The 15,716-nt window shown below is 31.8% G+C and overlaps 1 protein-coding gene across 20 annotated transcripts in view; it reads left to right on the forward strand.

Annotated features, from left to right (window-relative positions):
- LOC126849214 (potassium voltage-gated channel protein Shal) overlaps positions 1–15,716 on the forward strand; it is a 110,590-nt gene that overhangs the window by 52,183 nt on the left and 42,691 nt on the right. For 11 of the 20 annotated variants that reach the window (XM_050591923.1, XM_050592280.1, XM_050592186.1 and 8 more), the window contains exon 3: positions 422–610. In XM_050591923.1, coding sequence (XP_050447880.1) covers positions 422–610 — 189 coding nt within the window. Of the gene's footprint in view, positions 1–421; positions 611–12,461; positions 12,615–13,028; positions 14,039–15,716 lie in introns of those variants that run through there. The other 9 variants (XM_050591493.1, XM_050592558.1, XM_050590907.1 and 6 more) reach the window with 2 other exon arrangements.

Below are 15,716 nucleotides of genomic sequence, written 5' to 3' on the forward strand. Positions count from 1 at the left end.
ATTCTAGCTTTAGTGGGAATTTATCTGCGGTGAAAGCTAAGCGCGTGCGCGTACTTAATCCTGAGATAATACAAATACTTATATCTCATGATGCGACAAGTCTTCCGCCCGTTTTTTCACGATTAAAATCACTATGTTTATGTTTCGAAGCAAGCATCGAAGTAATTATATAATATATCTGATTCTGTAAGAAACAGTGAAAAAATAATTACTTAATTGCTTAAAAATTAGATTTTATTAAAATAACAAAATATAGATATGCTTGTTATGTTTGCTCGGCAAATTAAATTTTTTTTTAATAAGAAGTTTATTAAATTTTTGTTTATTTCCAGTTTCATATTGATACGACAGATAATGACCGACAGATAAGGAGTTAGAAATAAATAAGTAAATGAATTTTCTTTTTGTTTTCCTGTTGCAGAAAGCCAGATTGGCACGCATTAGAATTGCGAAGGCGTCGAGCGGTGCCGCCTTCGTGAGCAAAAAGAAGGCAGCGGAGGCACGTTTGGCCGCTCAGGAAAGCGGGCTGCAGTTGGAGGAGTTCTACAAAGAGGAGGATATCTTTGAGCTGCAGCATCATCACCTACTTCGTTGTTTGGAGAAGACTACGGTAAGTACTCACATCTTTGTCTACTAACAGCTGTATGTCGTGTGTTTTCATGTGGGAATTCTAAAATCCCTTAAGTTCCTGTCGGTTCGCTCTAAAGCCTTTTAAATCCCCATCAATAAATTAACATTTCCGGAGAGGATACACTTTGTTTTTAATACGTCACTTTAACGATGAAATACTAAATAAATATTCTTTCTTAAATTATATAAATATATTAAAAGAAGTGAGATTTCGATCTTTCAATGAAAAAAATTTTCTTTTAAAAAGTTATATATAGTTACTTTGACGGTTGTACAAATATTATATGTTATATTTATGTTATCATTTTTTTTATTATAACAAAATAAAAAATATAGTTAAAACAATTGAAATAATACTGACAACTTATATACAATATGTAATCGATATTCTTTCTAATACTGGAAGAAAAATGACATTTAACAAAGTTAAGAAAAATTTATCTCAAACTACGACAAAGAATTGCTATTATTATTTAAGGTTTTTCAAAATCCTGTATAAAGCCTCGGGCGACAAAGATGGATTAATCAGCGAAATGATAATTAATTATTCATGAAAGCGGTGTTCTTTCACCGTGGATTCGAAGACAAACTCGCATAAAAACGTAGTCTATCTCGAGCGTCCGTCATTAATCCTAGCGACGCGAAGCGACAAAGCAACTGCATCGTCGCGAATGCATCTGTCGACGCTTCCGCTTTTCGCGCCAGGAATTCAATGGGTACCTCGTCTCGAAAATCCGGCAGACTATTTCGCGAATACTGCGAGTAATTTGAATAAACCTACGCCCCGTACTTGTCTAATTTTAGCCCGGCAGGAGGGTGGTTGATTGTGCGAACGAGGGTTGCCACGTACGGGATGTAGTCGCTATCGAGCCTTAAAATTCGCAAATCTTGTTTAAGGATTTGTTGTTCAGAAACATACTATTATGAAATCGCATATTGTATTTAGGATATCATATAAAAGTCTTTGATTTTTCGTATAATGTAGATATAAGATCAATAAAAAAATGAAACATGAAAATGAGATATAAATAAAATGAGAAATATATATACACATGACATTGAAGAAGATGAAAGAAATAAGAATAGAAGAAAAACAGTATTTGCAATAATTTTATATTTGTGATAATTAAGTCATTTTAATTTTTTTAAGAAAATATATGATTATATAAATAATATAAAAATAATAATCTAACTTATGAATCAAAAATACATACATATATTTAATATTTAATATTTTTCTTCTCCTTATCGTTACATGTAATAAATTAAGAATAAATTGAAAAAATTAAAAAAAAAAACAAAATACACAAGTGCGCGAATTTTTAATCTTGTTTATATTTAGCATATTTGTGTGTGTGCGTATAGATATGCAAACTACAGGCTCAATTAAATCGACCGTGACATACACGATGAGTAATAAAATATGCGTTGCGGTTTATACGACAGTATAATGGCAGAGTATGTAACACCCACATGAGAGGGAGAAATTAGTTTATTACGCCAGAGAGGATCAGAGCTTTTGAATATGCGTATACAGAATGTACAGAATGATATGGGTCGCAACGTATGTAAGTTGAGTGTAGGTTGATTTGCTAAAGTCGTTACAGTTCGATATTTTTAAAAGAGGGAACGTAAGCATATTTTTGAATAATACAAATACATGTGCAAGAACATAACAGTAATATCATTGATACTAGAAGTTACATTTCTGAGAAACATTAAATCAATATTGAATAAGGATTATTCAATTATAAATTTAAAAAAGAGTGCATATAATTTAGTATTATAATTTTCTCATAAAAAAATACGTGTCTAAAATAATTAAGATAACGGAATTGATAAAAAAGAGAAAGAACTGATCAGTATAACACTAGTGTGTGTTGTTTATCTTTTATGAACCAAGTGTTAATAGCATAATTGTACTAGCTTGTATATTTATCCCGTATATCACAAGCGAAGTGCCGTATATCTGGTAAATAGTAATGCTATAGAGCCTGCTTTTAGGTTGTGCTTTTGTTCCTTTGGGAATTTCGTTTGTATCTTATATATTAGTTAAAGGGACAATTTTGGTTACATATGGTCGTGTCTCTTGCGTAATATTATCGAGCAATTTATATTTTGCGCAAACCATAATTTAACTTGAATTCAAGAAGAGCTTTTGATATTTTATTACATGATATTACATGATTAATTTTTAATATTAATTTTTTAACATTTTTTTTTATATTAATGCATGTTTAATTTATAAAATGCTTTAATATGTATAAGTAATTGTTGTAGTCTTAGAAATTATATAGAAAAATGATGCCTGATACTAATATAATATATTATGTACACAATTAATTTGGAGAAAAAGTTACTCTCTGCTAATTTTATTGTACTGTTTGAAACAATTATTATTGTTATTTTTATAATATATTTAGTTAAATAATTAATTTTGGATTTAATTATGCTGACGATCAAAAGCAATCGCGAATATTTAGCTATTGCGGTAAAATGTTTATATTTAGCCTGACATAATTTGGATAGGCAGGCCATCGTTATATAGCTAATTTTATCATTAAAATCGACATTTGCGATATTGTCACGACGGTGTCATTTGACGATGGATGCTTCTTGTATCATAAACGATGACGTCACCGGGCTACGGGGTCAGGTTTTCGATCGATTCGTCTACGTCATCTATTCACGAAGCTGGCGAATCTTTAATCCAAACTTCGAATTTCGCGCAAATCGTGCAGTAATGTTTCCGAGAGTGCAACCTTCGCGTTTGACACGGAGATGTTTCCGGAGAAAACGAATTTTGCTGATCAAAGAATAACATAGCGAACTTGCTGACCAAACGCAGTGCGAAACGCGAACTGTACTTTTGGTTTATTACGCGCACATGAACTGGTCTAGATAAGCCGAATACGTGTTTCCGTGTGACAAATCAGATATGCGTCTTCTTTATCTTACTAACGTAATGTTATTGCTTAACGTAATGTTAATACTTGGATATCACTGCATAAAAATGTCGGTTGTTTGATTCAAATACAACATGTAAAATATTCCAAAAAATCTCATAAAAGTGTTTATTGTTAGCATTTTTGTATGAATTTGATTTGAAGTATTTTTGAATGAATTTGGAAATAATCTTTCTTAAAGTTTCAGAAAATAAAGATTTAATTTTTATAAAATTTTTAAATATTAAAAAAAATGTGAAAAATAAATTAGTCGAAAAAATTTTTTTCACTCTATAATAATTATGATAAGAATGTAAAACATAATAACGTCGATATGTTATAATAAATGAGAAAATAAGTAATACCGAAATTTCCGATATTGAAACTTTTCGTAATGAATGATTTAAACAGAGACTTAAGATCAAAGTTTATAGAATGTAAAATGCTATTTTACGATAAATAATTATTTTTCTAAAACGCAAGTAAATAAGAAATTATTTTTAATTTATTTAGAATAATCTGTATTTTAACAAAAAAATTTAAAACTTAATTGCAGGAATGATAATATAAAGAAATTTGTCAATGATTGAAATACTTTCAGTTTACACATCTTCTGTAACACGTAACATATCATATACATATTTTAGATAAAATAGGCATCTCGCATACTTTAGAGCTACAAAATTATGTAATAAAATTTTGATATAATGAAATAGAAATTATGTCTATTAAATATTATTTGTCAAGCAGGAGAAAAGAGAGAGAGAGAGAGAGAGAGAGAGAGAGAGAGAGAGAGAAAAAAGAAATTTTGAATAAAAGAACACATTTCGCGCGATATATCATAAAAATGTTCTCTGAAAATTGAATATTCTCACTGTATCCGTCATACACAGATGCGCGCGCTACCAAAGCGCATACTAGATGTACCCTCTTTACGTCATCGTGCCGCTAGTATTCGTACGCAAAGATATTTTGAGAATCTGACAAGAGATAGAGTGGCTCTCTCTTCTTCGTGGATATTTCAACGGAATCCTTGTGCCTCTTGCAAATTTGCATTGTTACATGAGAAGGGAACGCACGGTTGCAGTAAGGCGATGAAATAACGGTGCAATCAACATTTCAATTTACGGATTATGCACTTCCTTTGTGAATAACAAATATGAAATTAATGATTTATAACGGCTTTGCCGTTTAACGTTGTATCGGATATTTCTAATAAATCCAGCTATAAGATAGGCTTTGTATATTATTGGAAAGAGAGAAGATTTCAGGATTTTAATATACTTTTTTATATAACAATTACCCATTGACCTGGTTTTATTTTTATTTCATTTTGTCTCGATTTCTCCTCTTGAGAAAGTTTCTCTTCGTCTTTGATAGACGCGGCCAATCGTCGGTATCTTCGGGGCGGCGTATTGATTTCTTCCGGGCCGCAGTCGTGGGCTCGATCGAACGTCATCAGGATCGTAGACGCGGTACGTCGTCACTGTGACTAATTATAGTCCATCACGATATCGAGAAACAATTTGATAATAGTGATTGTTAGCTTTTCCATTTTGCGTAGCGCGTTGTCGGGTGAAAAATTATCAGCGAAAAAAATTAAAGTAATTGGAAGATATATCGAAGAGAGTTTGAAAGAGACAAATCTCGAAATGTAATGAAGGTTACATTCTATTGCAACTTTGAGAAAGTATTAAAAAAAATTTTGATCTTTTTTTTGAACCACGATAATTTTACTAGTAATTATTAGATGGTTAGCAGAGAGAGATGGACGAAGAGATGTAAAATCTGCTTGGGGGGAATGATTTAATATAATATTAAATTTCAGATTGTGAAACAAACATGCTCTCTTCTCGGATTGCAACTTTAGAACTATTAAAACCATTAAAACCAGAATAAATTTGAGAAGTGAATTGAATAAATATGTAAAGAGGTGAGATCATGTAAATGAACAGAAATATTACCGGCGTTTGCCTTAAAGAGAGCGTTAATTATTTTAAATTAAATGGAATTGTATGAAAAGAATGTTTTCTGCGATAGGATAGTAATCAATCAAATAAAATATATTAAGTGAATGAATTCCAGTAAATAATTTAATATAGATCGCGGCCCTTAATGAAGAATATTTAGAGCTCAGTTTATTAATTAAATATTTTTGACGTATTCTGTGAAATTATTGCAGAAAGATTATTCATTAAAATTGAAAAAATTTTATTAAGGATTGAAGATTGTGTATGTTCTTTTTCCTTTGAGATATATATTTAACAACCTTTTGTGGATAAAAATAGTGAAAAAATTGCAGTGCGCTCGAACAATTCGTGAAGTTTTGTGAAATGTCAAATATTATTTTAACGAAAAAGTACACAGTTCAATTAGTAACTTGACGTTTCGAAAAATCCGTTGTGATACAATGTTGTTTTGGTCGGAATTACAAAAAAATGTCGTATCCGTGTTTTCTTTTTTTTCCACTATTTAGATAAATTTTTAGTGAGTTTCGTTCTGTAGAATAGAATACATTTACTCGCAAATGTTTCTCCGAAATCAACCCCGAAGAAACAGACGGATACAATGTGGCTATAGTTTGTAGTTACGTATGCATTACCTGTCGAGAAGAGGCGGTGTGCGGACGCTCCTGAATTTAATATTAGCCAACTGAAAACAAATCTTCACCGGAAAGAGTGAAAGGCTAAATAGAGAATAGATACAGAATGAAGCAAATAAAGTAACTGTACTCTGACTGTCGCAGCTGTGACCTGACAGTCCTTTCGGGTGGATACGTTTTATGTCAGACGTTATGACGTTTTTGATTGTGTGAAATCCGCTACAGCAAATTAAAAATTGCAAAATTTTTCAACAATTTATAATTTGCGTGTCAGAGAGAAATACTACATTCATATGAATATAATATATTTCTATAATCGAAAATTAAAAAATTGCGAAAAAACAGCGGATGAAATAATCGCAAAAGAATTTTCTTTGCGATCTTAATAAATACGTGAGTTAGTAAACATCTTACATATGCTACATTGTTATAATATCTACTGTAACCTTTTTGATCAAAGAATTTTATTTATCGTCTTCTATATTTTGAGAAATATTTTAAAATCATTCTGTTTAAAATATCAATTTGTTTTCATCCAATTTGCATCTTCAAAAGACGCATCTCGATCCTTTCATCGAGAATTATATAGCTCGTTATCATGTAGCGTATTGTTCCTGATTATTTTGATGAATCTGACGATTGGTTTAGTATCGTCAAACAGACAGACGATGTCTGATATGCAGTGCGTCGGTTTGTGGCTGATATCAACGTATGTATGTGCAGCGGTCATTCCGTTAATTCCGTAGATACCGTGGCATTTAGACAATGCATGCTCGCAATTCCGTCGTTGTACTTCTAACAATGCGTTTATTCTCGATTCTGTACGTCCGTCGTCACGGAATGTTGTAAAATATTGTGAACAAATATTGTTAACAAAACAATCATCTACTTATAATTATCGTGTTGGAGGCATTTTATTGTTAGTTATATTATTATCATTTTTATTTGGAACAATGATTTATCGCATAGTAACTATTATCAAATGTTGAATCAATTTCAATATTTATCATTTTTATTTTAAAAAATTTTTATGTACAATGTATAATACAAATAGTTTACATGGATAATATTATGAAATAATTTTATAGAAATGAAATATGAAATGGAACATAATAACTTCACGTCAGCACTTTCACGTCAAATACTTTCGCGTCGCGCCATCCAATATTTCTATCATTAATGAATACGTAAAATCGTCGTAATTGCCATATGTTCCAATTAATTTCCCGCAATCGTCATGAGAGTTACATTGTTACACGCGATGTAACGCATCGTTTCATTATCAACGAACCGAAACCGGAAGTTATGGTCCGATACATTCTCGTGACGTGACTACTATCTCGCGTAATGTAAAAAATCGTGATGTAAAAACTTCGAGATTAAATGTAAAACTGTCATTTCAACTGACATTTGTATATTGCATTAAGTGAGACATTTACTTTATGCATATACGACAATTTGTGTTGAGAAAAAAATACAACATTCTCGTACTGTTTTGCAAAAATAAATAATGGCGAGTGATTTTATGCGTACAAGAAACGTAAACAAGACTTTCTCGAGAAATTGTAGTATGCATATACGATATTATACTTCTGTTTTGTAAGAAACATTGTGGGAAGCGATATCTTTTTTGTGAATGAATAATTTAAAAGCTACCATTATACTTTTTCTTTTATTCAGAGTCGCTCTAATGGTTTAAATAAATTTGTCGGTATAAATAAATGCGACAATATAAATTAATTAATTTATCTGTGTCATTTTATTATTATATGAGAAAATTTGTATATCTAATATCTATATAAAATAAGTATAACTTTGAAAGAAAAGATAGCAAATAACAAGAAGAAAAATTTAGCAGTGGGGATTAAGGGAATTTAAGTGATAAACTCTCAATATATATTTCACACATAAATACGATTTCATTAAATTTTTTAAAAGTCCCTATTTTAATTAAAAAATAATAACTTTAGAGATAAAATACATATAAAATCAACATGTAATTATATCCTATATATTCCGAGAAGAAATGTAGAGAAAGTCTAAAGATCTGCAAAATTTCCAAGAGATCATTACGAGTTCGTGTCGACTTGTCCTTTCGCCAAGTAAGGAATCGCATCAGTATATCGGAACGTCGTTAGGGTCGTAAAATCGCGGAGAATGGCAGGTCACGATATCGTATCGAGTTATTTATGAAGCAATGTCACAATCGCTGATTTACGAACGCTAGGAATGTGTCACGTAGGGAATGCATATGCATCGCGATCGTGTCTTGCAATTTCTGATCCGTCATTGCGGCTCTATATTGAATTATGACATCGAAAGACGAGCAACGATCGTAAAATAAATTAGTTTAATGCGTGTCGATGCTTATATTTGACTTTTCAGTTTTAATTTTTTCTTTTTTTTTTTTAATATAGCGTATAGATCAAATTATACAATAATTTGCTGCTGAATGAGATCTTTTATAAAGTCTTTGGTACAATTCTATTTTATTAAATGCAAATTGAGAAGTTTGACATATATCTATAGTAATGAAAGAACTCAAATGATTTGTTGCAATGTCACATAATTGCAATAATTGATGATAATTTTTAAAATTAGTTTATATAAAAAAACTTTAAATGAATATGAAATTTAAAACAATATGCGTATCGGAAGGGTAAAAACCCATGCTGTAAATCTGAAGAGATTCCGGTTTCGTGTTAATTTCTCGCCCATCAGAATATGGAATTAGCGAAAATTTCGAGAGATCGATCGGTCCATCGCACACTGGCGCATCCAACCCATCCATCTTTCTGAAACCGTCATTACTGGCGCGGCGTTCCCTTTCGCGCTCTACCCGCGCGAACAATACGATACGCGCAGGACCGTATCGCGAGCTCTCACGAGAAAATAACAAGGATAGGGGAGTCGAACGGCATCTTTTATTGGACAAATATCTCTACCTCCGTTGTAGCTTCTCGTTTTATTCCTACGCTCAGTTACCCTCTCGAGAACGCAACGCGATAAGGACGAATCTAATCTGGTCTTCACGAAGGCAGCAAGGAAGATCCTGGCCGATAGAATATAGGTCGGTCTTTCGTGAATAATCCTATGGCAGGGTTGCTATTTCCATATAAATGTTTGCCCCAAAGATCATGCTTCTCTTAAAAAGAAAAAAAAAATAAATAAAAAAAATCGGCAAAATGATCTCATTGTATGAAATGCGCGTCTGCGTTTGTGAACATTACATTATTGATAATATATATATATGTACATAGTATTATTTGTAATATAATGTGAGATTTTTTTGATTACGCTGGCTCGAATAATGAGGGTTTCATGACGACAAATGGCATCTCTTCAGAAAGCTTGCGTGTTGAAATATGAACAGTCTCTCGTGAGATCCTGTAGTCTTCCAAGATCGGGTTTGCTCGAATGTGAGCCATCTGTAGCTTTGAAAGGTATGCCTTCCTCGGGGAATTCTTCGAGCGGCTGACGAAAACCGTTTCGTGTATGAGGCGATAATTTTTCGATATATAATATCAATGCTTTATATCGATCGATACTATTATATAGCATATATCAATAACAGATATTTGCACTGTTTTCTTTTTTTTTTATTATAGTACAGGTTATTACAGTAGAAAATTATTAATCGTTTAGAGACTATTTAATTTTTTTTCTTTATAATTGCCAATGTATTAATAAAACGTATATTAAGAAAATAATGTATTTTATTTTTATTCTACTATTATTTTCTGTTTGATATAATTGTAATAATATCATTATTATTATATTAAGTTATAACTTAATCTGTTGTATCAAATAGAGAATAATAGTGAGTAAAAATAAAAAAATGTGGATTTTTCATTTTCAATGTTGATCAATGTAATCTGCAAAAGCAATCTTATATAATCAATCATAAATAATGTTAAGCAATCAATCATGAATCTGTTAATTATGGAAAATGGCGAGAAAATAGTTATCGCGATTGCTATCATCAACTTTCGCACGAGAAAAGTGTTTTCCAGCGTGGATCACATCGAATCGTTTCGAAGGCGTTTATCACAAAGGAGATTGAGATATTGCTCCATTCTGTACGAGCAATATCCTTTTGCGCGACATCGAAGAAACGGCGACGTTCGCTCGACCGACATCGAGATCATTCGATAACCTCCCATTTTCCGAGCATTGTCCCCGCAGGATTTCTTTAAGATATCTCGTTTCTCACGCGGATCACAGAATTTCGCGCCATTTATTTTTTCGTATATCTACTGGAGCTTTAATAATTAACTAACAATGAAAGATCGCGCGTGGAGAATGTAAAAAAAAAATTTAATTGATATAAATATTAAAATAAAAGTTCGAGAAAAGAGCGTATTATCAAAACAACATATTTTTTCTCTACAAAATTGCATTTTATTTTTATTAGCATGATTCGACACATTTCTAATAATTAGTAGTGAGAGTGTTGAGAATTAGTTAAAACATGGAATTTTGCAAATGTGAAAATTTGATTAAAAAATATTTTAAATAAAATATTAATAAGATTCAATATGTAATGTAATTTTATTATATTATATCTATTGCTGTTATTTCGATATAATTTATTTTTTTATCTTACAATAAAAAAATTTTTTTATATTGATAAATATAAAGTTAAACAATCTGCAAAATTCTGGACATTTTTTGTCTTTAAATCTGTGTGATATTTATTTTTTCTGCACACAATTAATAAAAACAAACAAAATTTATTGAAAAAATAAAGTAGAAATTTCTCGAAGTCTAATACAAAATAATATTTTCTTTTAAAAAACACGTTTTACTTTTTTAGCTATTTAGTAAGTAATGTAATAAGTAATGTATGCAAAATTATAAATAAATAATATAAAAAAGATATCATTGGATTAAAAATGTCATTGATATTATTAAAATAAAATCTCAATTTTGATTAAAATTAAATTTTTCTGGAGCGAATAAATAGACAAGTATTGCTATTGATTTCATTGGCATTTGATCTATTGTAACTTACTCAAGTGATAATGCATATGTAGATGTAATTAAAATATTAATAATGTCTTCAAATTAGTGAAATGCATTCAAACAATGCATTTCAAGCAGAAATTCATAAATGAAACATAAACATGGAATAGTTTAACAACGAGGAATAACTGAAAGACTTCGCTATTTGCTTTCGCGACTCACCGTAATTCGGGTTAATCAACGGCTTTGTATAAATAAAACAGTACATGATGAGCCAAATTGGTTGGTAACATGTGGAGAAATACAGCTTTGCTTATTTCACCAGGATAAACAAAGTATATACAAAGATTAATTAATTATTTAACTGTAGCAAGAATTGATTATCTGCTTGAAATTAATATTTTATGAAGAATGTGCATTGTGTGTGGGAAGAGTTCTATATTTTAGAATACATTATATATGATAAGAAAGTATAAAATATATGATTATGCTGAAAGCGTGCTGATATTTTTGCTACGGCACATTTTATATACGATAATCATTTTGATATTAATATAAGATATTTGAAAAAGAAAATAATTTATTAGATAATAATTTTATCATGCCTGATTAAAACCGTGTGTGATGATGACTTTAGATATGTTCCCGCCGTAGCTAATGCATTAGATTAATGTGTTGTGGATAAAGCAGCAATGTTTTTTGATCATTTCTTCAGCATATTACATGGAGTTACTTAGATAATAATTCCAACAGCGCATTTATTCATGTTCTATCTCGCAGTTTAAACCAAGCAGTAATGTGACTCGTTCTAATTAATGTGTCCCACTTGAGAATTGATACCATTTTCAGCTTCACAACTCCTCTTTTTCATAAGAATGGAACTAGGAGAATCCAGCACGACGCAGTTTTTCTTATTCCTTTCTCCTTATCCGGTCCAATGACTTATTTCGGTCCTTCAGCTACGTTGCGCTATTTATTATCAATTCGATGAATCTTCTCTTCAGCATTTGCATCACCATATTCTTTTATAATCTTTTCTCCGATCTTTATATTTCTTCATTCTTTTTCTGTCTTTCTCATCTCGATTTTTTCGATAGTTTATCGAATATCCGTCGTGTCTCCTTTAACATTTTCTATTTTCGTTTCCTTTATTTTATCTCGCTTGTTTTCTTATTTGTTATCCGAGTTTTTCACAGTTCGACGAATATTTTCATCAACATCATTGCGCATGAATGAACCTTTATGCCCTGCAGCACGGCTCTTCTCTTGAGTGTAAAAGCCTCTCACTCAACAGCCCCGTTTGTTATTGTTTTTTCCAGGACCGTGAATTCGTGGAGATGGAGGTGCCGTACAACGGTGCCCCGAAGAGGCCGGGCTCGCCGTCGCCCCTGACTTCCCCCGCGCACAGCACTGCCTCCAGGGGCGGCCTGCTGCAGTCCTGCTGCGGGCGCTGCTACCCCCAACGTTACCAGGTACGCGGTCGACGTATACTCGCGTCGATTACCTCCATAAGCGAGACCGCGCCCTCGTCCTCCTCCCATTCTCATCAATCGCAACCCGGTCGGTCGCATTATCAGCAGGTTGCGGTCGATCCGACGACCGTGCCGAATGTCGTGTTCAACGTGCCGGGCGACGCTGACCGGCAGCATCGTCAGGGCGCGAGCTCGTCCAGTCCGTACAACGAGACCAGGGTGTGAGCTAGGGGTAAGGACTATCGGCGTAACTATCCCAGTCACCCGGCGGCGGAATCGATCGCCGGAAATCGATCGCTGGGTGCGAAACGCATGCATCGCACAGCAAAACTCGATTACCTCTATCAAATCCAATTATAGACTGTCGATTGGGGTTCTTGTTCTTCGAGGATGTTGATTGTTTCCAGTTTTTAGATGTTGGTGAATGATTCGATGGGCTTTTGCGGATATTTTGCGGATTTACGGGGTGAGACGGTTGTAGCGGTATATTCCGAGTCTCGAGTTGTTGAAACTAATGGTTTCACGCGCGACGAAAGTATTATTTATAAGCTCTTATGGCTCGCGAGCCAAATAAATCGACATTTTTGCGCGTGAAAGAAGTAAATTGAGAGGAGAATACAGCTTGTAAAAAATTGCAATTGCGCCCAGATTGCGAAATCTTACTTAAACTAGCGTCTTCGAGGAGCGTTCAGGTTGGATGGAGCGCTTTTAATCACCGTTGCTAATGGAAATCAGCTGTTCTCAGCTCAATGAACGACTTTACGGTCACAGCTCAGCTAATTCTTGATCCTTCAGGATTGCCCTAATAACTTTCACAATCAGCCAAAGTTTACAATTAACCAATTAGGGCCTCTAGCAACAAAGATTAACTGCAATGCATATTGCGAAAAAAAAATAATAAAATATCTGCACATCCTCCTCTTTTTATAGAGCATTGCAGTTACTCTATCTTTGTTTCTCTTGTCGTTGATATTTTGTGCAATTTTTCTTCTAGCTGGACTGTTAATTATTATTACTGCGCCATTTTTCTTTTTTGGCGCAATTAACTTTCCTGAAGAATATATCGTGAATTTCGAAAAATTAATGAAATTGAAAAAGATAATTTTATTTATTCAGATCGAATCTTTCGATTCTCAAGAAAACTTCCTAAAGATTCAAGAACGATTAATTATGCAGATTGAATTAAATTTGTGGATTTAATGTGCTCTAAGTTGACGAACTGGCTGTGTTAAATAATGAGATTATAATCTGTGTTTCCATTCAGAAATTCATCGATTTATTGCTTTTGTTGTTTTATTTTTTTGTGAAGTTGCATAGGCTCTTTTATATTCATCAATATATTGATACAGTATTTTATGTTTAATTAGAGGTTCAAAAGTTTTATCTTATTGTGTTCTTTCAAAATAATGTTTATAAATGAACGCAAGAACCTACTTAGATGATTTATATAATTTATTCTAAACAGATACACAATAGGAACTTTAATATCTTATCTGAACAGTATTAAATCTAATATATAAAAATATCTCGTTATTATCATTTTTTAAACATATAAAATTACGATGAGAATGATTAATAAGAAAAGAAACTTTTATTTTTCTCTTTAAAAGAAGAGGAAATTAAAGTTCAAAGAATATAAGAATAGCATTTATAATAGGGGAAGTTGAAAGTTAGATTGGAAACAGAAAAGAAGAAATTTAATACGTAATCAATCGTATTTACTCTTAATGATTTATTACAGATTAAAGTGAAAAGTGAATTTTACAATTAGCAATATATTCCAACTGTCAAAAGAGGATCTAAAGCTTCGATCTATTGTCTATCTCTCTTAGAAATTTCAAATTCTGAATTGGTACTCTCAGGAATCAGGCGATAATCTCGACTCTAATCTCCATAAGGGCGCAGCGATTAATCGGATAATCGACGGTTTCCAAAGATTTATCGTCGAAAATTTCCAGATTGGCAGATCAATGAGGTGTCCAGTATGCGAGCGTTCCGATCTGCTACATTATTGTTGATTAATCTCTAAGATTACTCAAGTATGTATTGTGGCCGAAAAATATTCTCGCATATTAATGGTGGATAGGATTTTCTTGTAGGTAACTCTTAGCAAAGGTCTAAAAGCGTTATCTTTTATAGTTACTATTACCTCCTTGTCAAATTCTAAATTGATGTTGTAGTTATCAAGGTAGAGAAATGACAAACGTACTGAAAATTCTCTGCTCTCTTCTTATAATTAGATTTTGTCATTTTTTGATATTATTTATATCGATTAAATTTATTGCAAAAAATATTATTTATACAGAGAAATAAGATAAATTATATTAAATTAAATAATATATAATAGTTTTATAGCTACATCATTATTCTTTTCTGATAATATTTAATTTGTGTATATTTACAATTTTTGTGATTGTTTTAATGTCCTTTTTTCTATATGTAATTTCTAAACTTATAATTTATTTAATTCATATATTTTTCTAGAAAATATCTATTTTGTTGTTTCTTTGTGCCGAATGTGATTTATTCATTTATAAAAATTTACCGCCAAGAAAATTACGACGGTCCAATCTCATAATATCTGTTTTATTGAAATTCGTATTTGTTTTTTCTGTGCAACTCTTAATTTTTTCCAGTATTCATTTTCAATCGGGTGTGTGTGTGTGTATTTAAGTCATCTCAAGTAACTTGTGATGAATAAAATTATCGCTCGTGTGCGGATGTGTTTGTGCGTTTGTCTTTCTTTGTTATTTTCTCGATTCCTTCTGACGTGAGCATCATCTGTTTTCACTTCATTACTCTAAATGATAGTTTCAGATGCCGTACAAAATAAAATAAAGTCGTCTCTTTGAATTCCTTTTGTGCTTTGAAAAGATTTCAAGAGTTGCGCGATTTTTTAAAATGTCTCTTTTACAATTGCAGGAAATCTTAATAATTATTTTAAATTTGAGATATTTTGTTACATCAATTATTTTAATTATAATAGATATATTAGTTATTATGACTTTTTATTACAAAGAATTTGCGGATATAAAGACATAAAGTTCGATAATTACATTTTCTTAATAACATTGTAATAAGCATGTCAAAACTCGTTTAAGT

Source organism: Cataglyphis hispanica, chromosome 1 (genome assembly GCF_021464435.1).
Source record: "Cataglyphis hispanica isolate Lineage 1 chromosome 1, ULB_Chis1_1.0, whole genome shotgun sequence".
Lineage (NCBI taxonomy): Eukaryota > Metazoa > Arthropoda > Insecta > Hymenoptera > Formicidae > Cataglyphis > Cataglyphis hispanica.